Consider the following 16,099-nt stretch of genomic DNA (forward strand, 5'->3'; position numbering starts at 1 on the left):
TATGATGCCACGCAAGTTGGTTTCTCACATGCCTAACACATTTTATATTTTCTTTTCCACCCTCATGGATGTATTAGAAATAGTTCCATCATAAAGTTGTTGGCAGACCAAATGACATTAGCTTCTCCTGGCAATACTGAACTACCTTCTCTTAGTATTTACCACAGTTGTCATGGGTCTGACTGCTTTCATGATGGGAAATCAACTCAGTGATTTGGCTGGATTTAACTTTTATATCTAAAAAGTCAGAAATTCCTTGGTTTAATTTTTTAGATAATTTTATATTGGTATGTCCACATCATATAAATTATGGTTATGCTGTGTTAGTGAACTCTTAGTGACAGCACACCAATGGAAGCAAAGCATAAAACTGTACTTTTTTTCTTCCACCATACCACATCTTTTCCATTTCATGCTTGCATTGAAACACAGTGGTTAGCTCTGGCAGAATAATTACCTGTAGGATAGGTAAAATGTGGAATTTTCTTATTACTGCTGTGCTGCATTGTTGTGCATAGTTGTGTGAGCACTCATCTTGTGGTGAACCACATAACTTTTAAAGTACTCTGTGCCACCAAAAGTGACCTTAAAATTGGAGTAATGTTTGTCTTGTAATGCAACTGAATGAAAGTTGGGGGCTTCATATTTTAATCTAATGCTTTAATACTCAAGAGAGAGGCTTCATTGCGTTTTTTTTGATACTTCCAAGTTCATGTTGACAGAACCCTTCTGTCATAACTGAGAATTTAAATTTTTCAGTACAGTTTTTTAAGACTATCAAACTAGCTTCATGCCCTCTTCATATAACAAGAATCTAAAAAGAGACAGTCTAGTCTGTGATGTAGAAATGTTGGGCTTTTTTTGTGATTTGGGAGGGGTTTTGTCAAAGGCATCAAAGGCTTTTATAGAGTTGTTTGGTATTAATAGCATCTTGCTTTTCTTTGACACACTCCACCTGTTATGGTCTAATTCTGGCATTAGTTATAACACTTATCTTTGCCAATCTGGCTATGTTTGTTTAGAATACTGCTGCTATAACCATGTTTTTATTTTAGTTTTAGTTAGTCTTTGTCACAGCAGTTCCTAACTCTCAGGGCCCTGTCACAGCCAAAATGCTGGTGTGTGTTTTTACAGCGAATGTGTGCAAGGATATTCTCCATTTGTTTAATGTTGTACACTTACCATTGTTAAAGGGTGTGCTTATAACAAAGATGATTGTTGTGTAAATAAGCAAATTTAACATCTTCCTCTTTTGATGTCAGGCCTTTCTTTGCCCTGCTATAAAGATCACAGACTGAGAATGTTCATTCTCAAACAAGATTGCCCAAGACCAAATTTCTAGGGAAATTCAGGTACCCACGTTGCTTTTGAAATTGAGGAAGTTAGGCAACTGAAAAATACTTTAAAACCATGTAATTTTGGTGTTGGTTTTCTTTTCCTTAATTGTAGGACACTGTCTTCATGCGAAGGGCAGGGAAGCGATAATGTTGAAAATCTTACTGTCCAACCCAAAGGAAAAGGCTTTCTTGGTATTTTCCCATCAACTGTGTTTTAACACAATTTGGGCTTAAGCGGGAGAGGTGTAATTTCTTAGGAGTTTTGCTTTTCTCTGTTTGCTAGGCAGCCATTTTGTCTGCACCCTGTAGTGGAGCAAAATTCAGCAGTAGGTTCTTTGATTGCTCTCTTTCTCTCTGACAGCTGTACTGCTGCGTTGCTGACCAGAGCTGCCTTTGTGTTGTGTGCTGCTGTAAAGTCTGTGGTTGTACACACTGAAGTTTGTAGCGCCCACTGTGCAAGACCTCTCTGAGGGAACAGTAGCTATTACAAAATCCTTTATACGCTAAGTTGTTGCAAATAGAGAGAGCATCTTGGGCTTGGAAAATAGCATTTACTACTCAGGATGTTCCGCTTCTGAAATATGTCCTTGAAGTATTTCTTTCTTCCTTGTTTTTTTTTTAGCGTACATAAAAGGTGGGTGGATACTCCGAAAAGCCTGGAAAATTTACAATAAGTGCTATACGGACATTAATACACTTCAGGAAATATATCAGAAGAAAACAACTCAGGAATCCTTGACTTCTGACGCTGCAAATGATAATCATATTGCTGCAGAAGGTGTAACGGAGGATTCGCTAAACAGACTGAAAGGTGCTGTTAGCTTTGGATATGGACTTTTTCATCTTTGCATATCCATGGTGCCCCCAAACCTGCTCAAAATCATCAACCTGCTGGGTTTTCCTGGAGACCGCCTACAGGGGCTTTCCTCACTGATGTATGCAAGTGAAAGTAAGGACATGAAGGCCCCTTTAGCTACGTGAGTAGCTATATTGAAATGCTTTGGTAGATAATTTAGTACTAAAAGTAAGTAACTGGGAAAAAGTCAAAACCAAAAAGTTGCTTTAAAGGAAACAACAGCAGGTAAAATAAACTGGTAGTTTGTTGTTCAACATACCATGGTTTAGTAAATTCATCACTCACTAATGTATGAGATCTCTGCTGTTAATTATTTACATGTATTTGGGGTTTGGGTCAGTATTTTGCTGTATTCTTTAGTACCTGCAGTTCTAATGTCCTGTAATTTGAATGCCATCAGGGTAAATAAAAGCTCCCCCTGAAGGCTGTATGGAATTTACCTGAGTTACATTCTCTGCTGTGGAGAGCATACTACTTAGTATGAGTCACTGGTCTCATTTAGAAATTTTTTCTTACTTCTTACACTAAACAATTTTCAATTGTTTTAAATTTTTTTTGTTTGTTTTAGCGTCTCAGTAAAATGAGATGTTCCTTATAGTATTTTTAAGGGAGTATTTTTTGTGTACTCTTTTTCCCAAGACTTCATACTGTGCTCTGTTCTTTTCAAGAGCTGAAGGATTGACCAGACCTAATTTAAACTGCCCTCATAAATGGCTTTATTATTCCATTATATAAAAATTAATGCTTTTTTTACTGGACCTACTGCAGGTACCATCAGGTGTCAATTTTGAAACATGACAGTAGAGCTGAACTTTCTTCTTCTTTGGGAGAAGACTTGGAATTCTGTTTGATTCAGAAAGCTTAGGATTAAATATTCCTGTTGTTCTTTCTCTTTTCTGGGGGAGAAAAATGATATATTTGGAGAATGTTTCCTCCTTCAGATAGTCTTGGAAATCTTTGTGCTCTGCCTTTGTTTCCAGGAGTGATGTAGGTCATGTAAATATCTACTCTTCTGAACACAGGATGTATTTCTTTTTCACATTGATTTCAAGAGTGTCTGCTGGTGTGTGTTCAGGGCTTTTTGCTGATTTTTGTCCGGGCTTTTTTTGTTGTTTGGTTTTGAGGTTTTTGTTTGTTTGTTCTTTGTGGGTTTTTGGGGTTTTTTTTGTTGTTGGTTTGGTTTTTTTTGCCTCTTTTTGTTTCCCTCTCTAGTGAAGAGTTAGTTTTCAAAATTTTATTGTGGGTTTTTCTTTCTAAAATCTACTGAGTTCTAAAAGCTCAACTGCTTTGATGCTATGAGCTCAGTTGTTTCTTTGCCTTTGTGTAATGTGCTCTGAATTGTATGTTCAGGTGCAGTTTAGGAGTATGTTGATGTATGAGAGTAGTATTCTGTTTAAAGTATAAAGCCAGATTTTATGATACAAGATTCATATCTATCTTTGTCTTCTAGAATAATTTAAAAGTTTGTCTGTGTTGAATGTTATCCTTAAATTTCTGTTTACAAGCTGTAATCCTTTTTACTCTTAAAATTTCTTCTAGATTAGCTCTGTTGTGGTACCACACAGTTGTTCGTCCCTTCTTTGCCCTTGATGGCAGTGATAACAAGGCAGGATTGAAGGAGGCAAAAGAAATTCTTGCAAAAAAAGAATCTGCATATCCAAATTCTTCTCTGTTCATGTTCTTCAAGGGAAGGATACAGCGATTAGAGGTATTGCACATTTTCATCCTTTAGACTGATTTTTCCTCCTGATAATTTCTTATGTTTTTCTGATGTGAATGAGTTGTGCAAGCTTCAGCAGATTGTGACTAAAGATACAGGTACGTGGAAAGATAAGAATGATTGGATTAAGTCCTTCCTAGTTTCAAGTTCACATGCAAACCTTGCTCATCCATAGATCTATCTGAATTAATGACAATTTGAAATTATTTTTCAGCTACTTGATACTTCTGCAACTCTGCTGAAAGGAAGTGCATTTGGCCACTCAAATTTCTTGAGCTATTTCAGTTTTGCTTGTCAAGCTAAAATTGAGTATTATGTGCTGAGTACATAGTATTTAGCTTCCACTCTGTTTTATGCATTGTTCATATACAGCTAATTCTCTGCTGTAGTTTTCCTTAAATAACTACTTTGCTTTTCAGAGGTTACACCAGGATGTTTTCTGTTACTAAGGGTGAGCTCTGACCTGAGCAGAAATGTTTTCACTGGAAATGTGTTTGTGAATGCTATTGCAAAGCATTATTAAAACAGTGCAACAGCCTTGTGGATTTTGGCTGAATTATTCTCAAAAGAGTCTGTTTGAAGTACTACTCGGCTCTTAGCTGCTGCTTTTATCAGACCAGAATATTTTCTGAGCAATTACTTGAACCAGAAAACCTAACACAAAAGCAGAAGCCCAGAATGTTCAAACCCTTCATGTCAACATTATCATTACAAGAGCTAATTGAGATGTTGATATTGGTGGTTGTTCTTTGCTAGATTTGCAGCTAAGTCTTTCAGATGTAGCTCAGCATTTTCATAGAGGTAGTAACAGAACAGAGGAACAGGCTTCAGTGCCCTTTCAGATTTGCAGGCATATTCCTGCCTGGGATTTGAATGTTGTTTTTCTTTTTTTCCTGTCTTCTTGAAAGTAGTGGTGCATTTTGGGAATTACATTGTCACGGGCGAGTTGTTGCCCTTGGGAAAGTATTGCTGTTGCCTGAGTAGGAAAGACCTTAGTGGATTTTATTCATTTATATGCCTATTCCATTCTTATGGTAAAAATAAATTTTTTTGGGGATCACTACACAATCAATGCAGGGTATAACTTGGTATTTTAATGTAAAAAGGAATAAAATTCGGATGAGTCTTCTGACTTTCAGGGCAAGTTATGGCAAAAGTCTAAACATAAATTGTTAAAAAATCAAGTGTCTGTGTAAAGAAAGAGGATATATTTCTGGGAAAAGTCAGTTTTGTGTAGTCAGTCCCTTTCTGAAGAACTGTAATATTTCAAATGAGAGTTGTTTAAATGTAATCTTACTGCATTATTTAATGCACAGATACTGTATGGAGATAGTGAAGTTTAACTCCAAGTGAGTGGAGACAGTATGGCCATGTTAACTAAGTTAACTCAGGCAGGCAGAATGCTGTGCATTATGCTGTGTACCCATGCCCTTAGTCAGCAGAAAACTTTTTGGTGGATGGCAGGAATTAAATAGTCCTTTTGCTATTCATGTGTGTGTTTTTATGAGAGCTTTTCCATTCAGTAGTCTCTTCCCCCTCCTCCCATCATTTCTTTGTTCCAAGTGGTGTCCTGTCACAGAGATTTTGCTGTGTCTGAATATTGTTTAAGTGTCATGGGCTCTTCTGGATTTTGGTAGGACTTTTCCAGCTTAATTTGCTGAAATGCTGTTGTCATAATAGTAAAGGAAGGAATGTGACTGATGGCAATGGCATGGGGAGCTGCTCTGGGCTTTTGTGCTTTTGCATTACACACTTGTGGTTACACATGTCCTGAATCTGGACATTGGTCTTAAAAGCATCCATTGCATATCAGTGTGTCCAGCAGGGCCAAGTCAGTGGCTGTGCCCCCTTGTGTGGGGCACTGGTGAGGCCTCACCTCGAGTGGTGTCCAGTCCTGAGCCACTCAGTTCAAGACAGACATTGAGGTTGTTGGTGTGTCCAAAGAAGGGCAACACAACTGGTGAAAGGTCTGGAGCACAAGTCTTTGAGGAGCAGCTGAGGGAGCTGGGATTGTTTAGTCTGGAGAGGAGGAGGCTTAGGGGTGACCTTATCACTCTCTACAACTGCCTGAAAAGAGTGTGGAGCCAGCTGGGGATCAATCCGTTCTCCTAGGCAGTGAGGATGAGGGACATGGCCTCAAGCTGAGCTAGGAGAGGTTCAAGTTGGAGATCAGGAGTAACTTATTCACAGAAAGGGCTGTTAAGCTTTGGAGCAAACTGTGCATGGAGGAGGTGGGATCACTGTCCCTGAAGGTATTCAGGAAGTGACTGGATGTGGTTTGGTTGACAAGGTGATGATTGGTCAAAGGTTGGGCTGACCTTGGAGGCTAAATGATTCTGTGGTTCTGAACTAGAAATGCACAGACACTCTCACATTACAGGCTAAAATGCTGAGTTATAATTTCCTCCTCATTTCTAAGGTGGGTGAGGACAGCTCCTGCAAAGCCTAGGAAGTGCTTATTTGGCCTTCCTTGAAACTGTTAGTGCACAATTAGGCTTAAATTCTTTCCAGTGGGCATAGGATATTATTCCAGGTGGCTTACTAGAGTTGTATTTTAACCTGTAGGCACTTAAAACTATGCCTTGAACTGAAGCTTATGTACATAAGCTGTAGCTTACGTAAAAGAAGAGTCCTTCTTTTACATGTCATGTGTTAATAGTTCTGTGACACAATATAATAGTAAAGATGGATAAAAGGCACCTTAGATGTTACTCAGAAGACCTTGTGTGTTCCATTTATGGTTGTAGTATTTGTATTAGGGCCTGCTAGCACTCAGTCCATCCATTTTTTTTCTTGTGGTCCTGCATACATTTTTTGTAGCTTTCAGCTGATGGTAAATTCAGCTTCCATTAGGTAGCCTTTATACTGTGTGTATGTGTCTTTTCTATGGAGAAAAAACCAGTAAGGAGCACAGTTCAGCCCATGGACTCTTGGAAACAGGGAAACTGTTCAAAAGGCAGGAGCAGTAATTCAGGACTGGTCAGTGAGACACAGATCTGACAAAGGAGAAAATTGCCAAGGAAGGCAGTCAAGGAGAAAGCACTGTCTCTGTGAAACCTTCCTGTCTATAGAAGACAAATGAACAGCATGGGGATGAACAATGCTTTGTGCCCCAAAGAGCATGAATGGATATTAGTCACTAAAACCCTTAGCAGACTTCAGTTTTTGAAGAAGTAGCTTTACAGGTGTGATAAATGTGGAGCAGATTATCTATCATGTTTCTTTTCCCAGATTCACATTTTTGAGAGAAACGTCTGAAAGCATTTGGAGACTATTGAATTGAGTGAGTTAAGGGAAAAGAAAGAAGGATGATCTGGGAAGACTGGAATGAAAGTGCTCCAGAAATTTAAAGGTTGCTCTGCTAGGTTGATCAAATGTCTTTTTTCTTTCCAAAGAGTAGGTTAAGAGACTGTGTATTGAAAGTAGCATTTGTACTGACTTTTGTGTAATTCACTAAGACTGCTTTTGTGGACATTTCTGTGCTTGATTTGTGATTATGTGGTACATATTTCTGCCTTTATATATATATATATATATATATATATATATAACATATAAACAACAGGAAATCTCTGGTTTCCAAAAACCCCTCAGGTTCTGAGGCTTAACACGTATTTTCCATTGGTGTAGGTGCATGTAAATAGTCTAAAGGAAAAAGTACCAAATACTTCAGCTGACAGGTGGAACACCAGTGGTGCTTTCAGGTGTGCTAAATTGTGGTTGATGAGCAGGCTGCAGAAAATGTGCAGTGGTAATGTGCTTAAATGTAATGCCTACAAGCACTCTTTTTTTTTAGTTACCTTTTGTAGATGTTACGGTATCAGCACCATCATTCTTATTTAAGGGTTTAAGGGTATGAGACAGAAAAGCAGACTGAGGACGAGAGTAATAACAAGTATTGAGAAGTCTTAAATGAGCTTTCTGGAAGAAAATCACAGTAGTGTCTAAAGTAAAACAAATTGCAGATCATGCGTAACATCAGGGTTTGTTTTCAGGAATTGTGCTGACTTTTCTAGTTACTTTTTCCTATAAAATACAATATCCTAGTTTTATTCTAGTTTGATTTTGTGACTTGTCTAAGGAAAAGTAGGTTTTAGTGTGCTAAGGAATAGAAAATACACTTTTTGAAACATCCATATAATGGTCTCTGGTGTAAATTGTTAGCTTTTAGAAGTTGATTTTTGGTTTTGCCGTATTTCTGAGCATGACATCTTAAAAGCTTTATAAATTCAGAGTGGTGATTGAGAATGGAGAGTTCTGACAGAGGGAAAGTGTCCTGAGATTTCAGAACAGCTCTGGGGAAATGCATGCTGTCTTGGGAAGCCGAATTGTCTTGGTAAGCTCTGTAGATGCTTAGTTGTTTGGTTGGGGTGCTTTTAGTTTTAATCTGAAGTCCAGAAATGTAAGACTAGGCTTCTCACATTCAGTTTATTAATCCTCTTTATGGTTTTGTAATTCTGTATACTACATATTTTATGAGTTGGTCTTTTTTTTGTCTTTGTATTATGTCCAAAAGAGATGTCAGTGATGCCTATTGAAGGAATTACAAGTGTGTGTATATATATTTATAAATCTCAAGAGCATCAATTTCAGTTGCAGCCAGGATGTTACACTTGCAGACTCCTAGGACTTTGTAGTTATTTTTGTTTGTTCTTTTAAGCAGTAAACAGAAAGTAATTAATTTAAGAATGAATACCAAGAGTAGTAATTCATATTCCAGGATGTTGCTGCAGTCCCTTGAGATGACTGAAACTTTAATTATTAATTAATGTCCCAGAAACATACTTAAATGAGCTGGATGCTGAAGGAGAACTTAGGCAGATGTCAAAACATGTGAGAGATCTAGAGTTAGAGAGGTGGGTTATAGAAGATTTGAATATTCCACAAACTGGACTTGTATGCTGCTAGGTGGTCAGTATTTCCTATGCTGCCCCAAGCAGGTTTACAGACAATGAGTTGATTGCCAGTAGTCATTGTATGAAATAAGTGATTTCTATTTCAGAAAGGTTAGGGGTTTAGAAGGAAGTGTATCTTTAAAGAGGACTAAATATTTAGATTCTCTTTTTTATTTTTTTGTTGTTTTCCTCAGAAGCACTGAGAACATAGACTTACAGAGCTTTTGAATACCTAGCACAGAAATAAAGTTCTAAACTGATGTTCTTTTATTTTATTTTTTCTGTAAGACTGGACCCATAGCAGTTACTTTCCGGGAAGTTGTGATGTTTGGGTTAAGCAGCGTCAGTGGAGTCATGTGTAGTGGAGAGAATGTGTTGCTACAGGCATGAATAAAGAGCACCTGGCTCAGGCTCCCAGACAATTCTGAGGGCAAATATAACCCACCTGTCTTTCTGTGTTGTATATTCTTCTGCCTTGCCAACAAGCATCTTATTTCAATCACTTTTGTACTTTCCAAGTGTACAGTGTTTATATTCATACAGCTGTGGCTCCCTGTGCAGGCAGTTGTGTTGTCTTGATGCAATGTGTATTATTTACAGTTAAATCATTCCTTAGCAACTAAATCAGTTTTCCCTGATGAGACAAAGGAGAAAACCTAATACAATCATTTCGGAGCTCTTTGTATGCCTGGACTTAAGCTACAATGCTGCAGATTTTTGTAGGAGTTTTTGAATTCAGTTATGATGGCATAGATGGTTTCTTTTGCTCACCTGCTTAGTTAGCAGAGAGAGGCTTAAAATTTGTTATGTTATTTAAATTATGATATATGTGATAATAAATGCAGGAACAGTATTAAAGCTGGTATAGGCTGTTTTGGAATATATAGTATATTTAATTAAATACTGATTTTCATTCCCTCCCATAATGATTGATAGGGAGAAGTTCCATCCCAGACTGGGAAAACTAGGTAGTCAAAAGAACTATCATTCTAGTTATTAGAAAAATGTCAGCTCTTTTTGCTAAGGTGTTGTTAGCCAATGATTTTATCAAAATGCTTTTTCTCTCATATGCTTTTTTATCTTCTTACGTGTCATGCAGCATTTATGAATTCTCTACTAGCTGTTGCTTTAAGGGGTTTCTGAGGCATATGGGAGGAGGTGAAAAGTTCAAAATAAATGAAATCAAACACTAAAGGTATCCTCTTGTGCAGAAAGCTAAGTTTCATTAGCAGATGTTAAAAATGTGATTTTTAAAGGTGGAAGGACTAGTAAAAGTAGAAGTGAGATAACTTGAAAGCTTACTGCTCAAACCAAATTAATTTTGGACTTAATAGCACATAGGAGTAATATAGTCACTGATTTTTAAGGTTGACGGTGGAGACATGATCTGACCTAGCTACTATTACACTATTAAACTACTCTAGTTTTTATTAACTACCTATTAGAAGAAATAGAAAAAAGAAACTTTTCTATATCAATCTTAAATTATCCAACAAATTTTAAATCTCAGGTGTCTGAATTGTTTCTTTTTCTTTCACCTTTGTTAGTGTCAAATTAATAGTGCCTTGACCTCATTTCATACTGCTTTGGAACTTGCAACAGACCAAAGGGAGATTCAGCATGTCTGCTTATACGAAATAGGTACGTTGGATGTGTTTACACCATAAATAGCTCACTTTCAAATTTTGACTGGCAGCTTCAGTAAACAAACTGGAGACTTCTTACTAGGATTTTAAAAAAGGTTTTAGATTACTAGCCTTTGTCTTGGGTAAATTGTTATAATAATCTTGTTTAGACAAGTAGAATTCAGCACTTTTTCATAATAAAAGTATCTGTAAGTACAAAGTGATGCAAAATCAGAGAGTTGACTGTGGAATCAAGGGCAGACTGTTAACCTATGAAATATTATTTAATATTAGAAATAAATTAATCTGACTTGTCTATGGATTCGCCATTTCTGTGCCAAAAACTAATCAGTTTAATGAAGCTTCAAAGTTTGCAGGGTCTGTATTTTGTTTTAATTTCCTTCTATCAATAGCAGGATATGATATATGGTCTTAATTTGCATACAAGACTATAGTGCAGAAGACAGGTTGCTTCAAGCTTTAAATGGGATCTTGTCACAGTAGAAAATAATGGAAAAAGTAGTAGCTTTGTAAGTTTCAACATCATACAAAATGGAGTATCTAAATTTTAAAAATGAGAGCTTTTGATATATAATTTTGTCCCTGTTCTGAAATGTGGGTTCATTATTTCCTATGGAATCTTCTAATTCAAAATGTCCCAGTAAATTTAAACCAGACTTTATATGTATGTAATTTGTTTTGTTTTTAATTTTCCAGTTGCTTTTATAGTTGTTAAACATGCTCCAGCTCTCATAACAAAGCAAACACAACAGAACTGTGTGTTTCAATAATGTTGACACTGAGTTTGAACTGCTGTACTTCCCCCAAGGTTAAATCAGTGTTGCTTTTAGGTTGGTGCAGCATGATAGAAATGAACTTCAAAGACGCCTTTGAATCCTTCGAAAGGCTTAAAAATGAATCCAGGTGGTCCCAGTGCTACTATGCTTATTTAACAGCAGGTGAGTATATCCAGGGTGTTGGGGAAAGGGTAAGTCAGTGATGTGGTAGGGTTTTGGCACTGTTTTCTTTTGGGAAACTTGCTGGTGCATGTAGTGCCTGCTGCACAAGCGGCTTTGTGCCAGGCTTGACTTGGACAATTGTGTTTGTTTCCATAACGAGCACTTGCAGGCTCATACATGTACCTGCCTGTCTGTACACCCCTCTCCATGTAGATAGATATTACTACTTCACAAGCTTGGTGCTATTACTTCCTTTAATGGCTATAAAAAGTAGAACTGACGTGGTAATGAACTCCTGGGGGAGTTGAGATTACTGTGCTGGTCAAATCCTCAATCTAGATAACTTTCTGGAAGTGAACGTGTGGAGGTTTTTCTCTGTGATCATATGATATCTAATCTTAATTTTTCCTGTTTCATATCCCAGTACTGTTAATGTATTTTTGTTTCTGTATTTTTGCAGTGTGTCAGGGAGCCACTGGTGATGTCAATGGTGCTCAGAATGTGTTCAAGGAAGTTCAGAAGCTTTTCAAAAGAAAAAACAATCAGATTGAACAATTTTCAGTGAAAAAGGTTGGGTTTTGCCTAGGCTGACTTGCTTTGGTACACCGACGACAGTTCAGTTTCTAAATCAATATTTTCTTTAGCAGGATGTATCTCTTTTCTACTGTCTTGCTTCTGTAAAATTTGTGGGAAGGAATAGGGTGGAAAAAGAATAGTGTAATTTGAAGGACCTAACAAAGGAAATGGGAAGTAGATATTCACTCTACAGCTAAAGTAATTATTAAAGATAAAAGTACATGATACTGTAGTTGCTTTGGTAATTTTCCTTCTAGCTTTGCCTTCCTTACTCCTTTATATCTTGTCTTGTTTGTGAAAGCCCTAGTTATTTTTGAGAGCTAGGAGTTGTCTAGGAAATAGTTCTCAACTGGTGATCTTGCAGCTGGTACTGTTTCAGCATCCAGTCAGTGTGTATTGGGCCAGTCAGGCTGCATACAAGGAGATTTTAATTTTTATTAATATGTAAGCCCTTAAATTTTTTGATTTTTAGTTTTAAAATCTTTAGGCTAAGTTACCACTGACTTTATTTTCATAAAATTGTTGGGTGACTTTATAAAAGAGTTAAAATTAGTGTTTATGATACATTGTTTGTGAATATCGTGCTCCCTCTAAAGGAAAAAATTATGGATCTCCCTTCCTTTTTTCTTGCATTTTGCAGGCAGATAGATTTAGGAAACAAATACCAACCAAAGAGCTCTGTGTCCTGGCATCCATTGAAGTGTTATACTTATGGAAAGCCCTTCCAAACTGTTCCCTCTCGAACTTACAGCATATGAGTCAAGGTATATATGGCTCCTTGATTTATTTATTTACATTTTAAAATGAGTTGTATGATTTTATGCTGTTATGTGGAGTAGCTAATAGCAGTAGCATGAACATTTTAACTTGTGTGCATGTGTCATAGCAAAGTACGGGTGAGTAACAAAAGAATAGTGACCTTTTATGACTCAGCCTAATGCTTCATTTTTACAAGTTTTTGGGAGAAGTTGTAACTGACTGCTGAGTATAGCTGTTTGTTAATCATTGTTTAAAATGAAACAATAGCATGATTGTTCCTAAGCAAAAGTTACTGTCACTAAGCAAAACGTAACTTACTTAAACCTAGCAACAAAATAGAAAGCAACTAGAATTACGTGTTCATTTCTGCATGTCAGTTTTCTTTTAAGACGAAATAGGTAGCTTGTGAGGTTATTTATGACATGATAGGTGTTCTGTTTGTCCTGAGAACTTCTTGGTGGTGAGTGGTTGCTTCTTCCTTAGTCTCCAGCTGACTTGGAGGTGTCTCATCTGAAGCTTGTGGTAGCAGTGTGTATCATTAAGTGTTCAGTGCTTCTTACTCCATCCAGCAATCACTCTTATTCGCATTCTGCAAACAGTTTCAAGCTGGTTGAAGAGAAGCTTAACATGACCTGGCAATATGCACTGGCAGCCCACTGACTGCATCCTGGGCTGCATCAAAAGGAATGTGGCCAGAAGGTCCAGGAAGGTGATTCTGCCCCTCTGCTCTGGTGAGACCCCACCTGGAGTGCTGTGTCCTGCTCTGGGGTGCTCAGCACCAGAAAGACATGGACTTGTTGGAGTGGGTCCGGGGGAGGAACACACAGATTATCAGAGCACTGGAGTACTTCTCCTGTGAGGTCAGGCTGAGAGATTTTGGGATGTTCAGCCTGGAGAAGAGAAGCCTTCAGGCAGCCCTTAGAGAACATTTCAGTTCTTAAAGGGAACCTGTAAGAGAGCTGGGGAGGGACTTTCTACAAGAGAGGGGAGTGACAGGACACAGGAGAATGGCTTTGAACAGAAAGAAGGTGGATATAGATTAGATATTAAGAAGTAATTACTGTGAGGATGGTGAGGCACTGGATCAGATTGCCCAGGAAAGCTGTGGATATCCCATCCCTGTGAGTGTGCCAAGACAGGCTGGATGAGAATCTGTGTAACCTGGTCTAGTGAAAGGTGTCCTTGCCTATGGGAGGGGGCTGGAACTAGATGGTCTTTAAGGTGTCTTCCAACCCAAACCATTCTAAAATCCTCTGATAATTACTTGCTCATTTAGAAATCAAAACAAAAATTGTCTGCTATGGGGTGCTTTTTTTTTTTTTTTTTTTTTTGTAATCATGGAATTTTGGGGACTGTACACAATTTTCATGTTATGGTAGAAAACTCCAGTCTTGAAATCAAGAGTCAGGACTAGTTGTGGTGTTTGTTCCAGTTTTAATTTGAGATAACTTGTCCATTTAATTTGTGCGATGGCAGTGGGTTATAGTCAGATTCCTAGTTTTCTAGTCAGAAAGGTAATGGTAGGCTTTAAAATCAGATTTACTTACTCATTTATTTACTGATCAAAATAAATTCAAGTATTTTTTTGGCTGTCGTTTACCTTTAGAGTTGTCAACTTTAGAGGGTATAAGGAGTTTGTATTCTCTCCTGCACAGTCAGAGGCAGTGTAGGTCTCCCTTGTGTAAGCTTCCAGTCAGTGGTTCACATTTTAATGTGAAATAGCAGTATAGGTTCAAATTCAAAGATACACTGCTTGTAAGTTTGACACTGACGAATATGTTTGCCATCCTTTCAGCCATCCCTGGTTGAAGGTTTTCTGTGCAGTGAGTGTTATTCTTGCACCTATGTGTATTTCAAAAACATGAATAATAGGGAGGTTTTATCCCCACATTTGTTTCCTCTTGTCATGAACAATTGGATTGTAATTTGTTGGGGTGGATTTCCAGGCTTTTCCTCAGGGCTAGAACTTGACTTAAAGGAATTAATTTGCATCCACTTGCATCTCTGTAAGTAAAATGCCAAATAATTTATAACTTGTAATCCACACAAGAAATGACAATCCAAATACTTCATGAAGCCACCTTATGGTTATCCATAGGTGGCTTCTTTGGGTTGTGGATTATCTGTGTTGTGAATGCAGAGCTGATTACGATCTGGCAGGGTTTATGCTATGAGGCAAAATGTTTAAGTCGGTGCATTGCTTCAGACACAGCACTTACAGGATGAAAAGCCCTGTACTCTCTCCTTCTGGAGGAGGTGCTGGTGTGGGCAAGTGCAAATGGCTCCTCATGGAACTCACCTTGATTTAGCAGAGCTGGCACTAATGAGCTTGATCAAAATGGAGTCTGATTCGTTTAGAAAGGTTTCCATGCATTGTGATTCAGTTTTTCCTGGAAACTGAGAACTACTCAGCTGAGGCACAGTCTGTCCCCAGATTGTGGACCAGCTGAGGTCTGGCAAATTAACCTTATCTTCCCATCATCACTTAGAATTGTGATGCCAAAACACTCTAGGCTGGATTCTTAAGTCCAGTACAAATTTTTGTGCATCTGTCACTTGGGTTCAGTTCAGAAAAAGTCAGGTTTGTCTGAATTGCTTCCCCTGTGCTCCTTCTAACTTGGTCTGTGTATTTTTCTTTCAATATGTGGGACTAACCAGTGTTCTGTAACACCAGTATGAGATGATTGTTTCTTAATTTTACCTTTTTGTGGATATTTCAAAGACCAGTAAAGATCAGTCCTTCTTTTGTGAGAGGAACACACTAACTGCCTTTGACTTCAACCCATTCATTCCTGTTAGGAATTGCTCTCATGAGTGGCAGACTTCTTGATGAGGTCCATACAGAATGGTTGTATTTAAAAGAAAACAACTTACTTGGCTTTCTGTTAATGTTAATAACATCTCCTTTTTCTGGCAATATTTAAATACCAGACTAAAAAGACAATGTAGATCAGTTATTGTCTAAGAAAGTATTTCAGTCCACCTTGTTTACTGGAATCTTTTCATTAAGCTTGTCATGATGTGGATGATTCATCAGCTGCTGGTTTGAGGAATTTGCTTCTCGGTGCCATACACAAATGTTTAGGAAATTCTGAAGATGCTGTTCAGGTAAGTAGTTAAATGGTAATTTCCACCTTTATTATTACTTTTATAAACTATTATTTTTAAAACAGTGAATACTTTTGAGTAAGGGTGTTAAGCAAGTAATTAGTTTTTCAGTGTCATTGATCATTGTGGTTTGTGAATTCTAATAGAGTTTCTTTTAAAATCTTCTGATTTAAAATGTCTTCATTATATTCTGTGCTGTGAAAGTAATTGGCTTTGTTGAATGAACATGGCAGTAAGGTGTTTTGTAGTAACAAGAGTTATGAG

General features: G+C 37.6%; 1 protein-coding gene across 1 annotated transcript in view; it reads left to right on the plus strand.

The window, feature by feature from the left end:
• TTC39C (tetratricopeptide repeat domain 39C) overlaps positions 1–16,099 on the plus strand; it is a 36,715-nt gene that overhangs the window by 15,201 nt on the left and 5,415 nt on the right. The window contains exons 5-11 of the mRNA XM_030266098.4: positions 1,960–2,314; positions 3,733–3,901; positions 10,356–10,449; positions 11,285–11,392; positions 11,853–11,962; positions 12,609–12,732; positions 15,738–15,835. Coding sequence (XP_030121958.4) covers positions 1,960–2,314; positions 3,733–3,901; positions 10,356–10,449; positions 11,285–11,392; positions 11,853–11,962; positions 12,609–12,732; positions 15,738–15,835 — 1,058 coding nt within the window. The remainder of the gene's footprint in view (positions 1–1,959; positions 2,315–3,732; positions 3,902–10,355; positions 10,450–11,284; positions 11,393–11,852; positions 11,963–12,608; positions 12,733–15,737; positions 15,836–16,099) is intronic.

Source organism: Taeniopygia guttata, chromosome 2 (assembly GCF_048771995.1).
Source record: "Taeniopygia guttata chromosome 2, bTaeGut7.mat, whole genome shotgun sequence".
Taxonomy (NCBI): Eukaryota; Metazoa; Chordata; class Aves; order Passeriformes; family Estrildidae; genus Taeniopygia; species Taeniopygia guttata.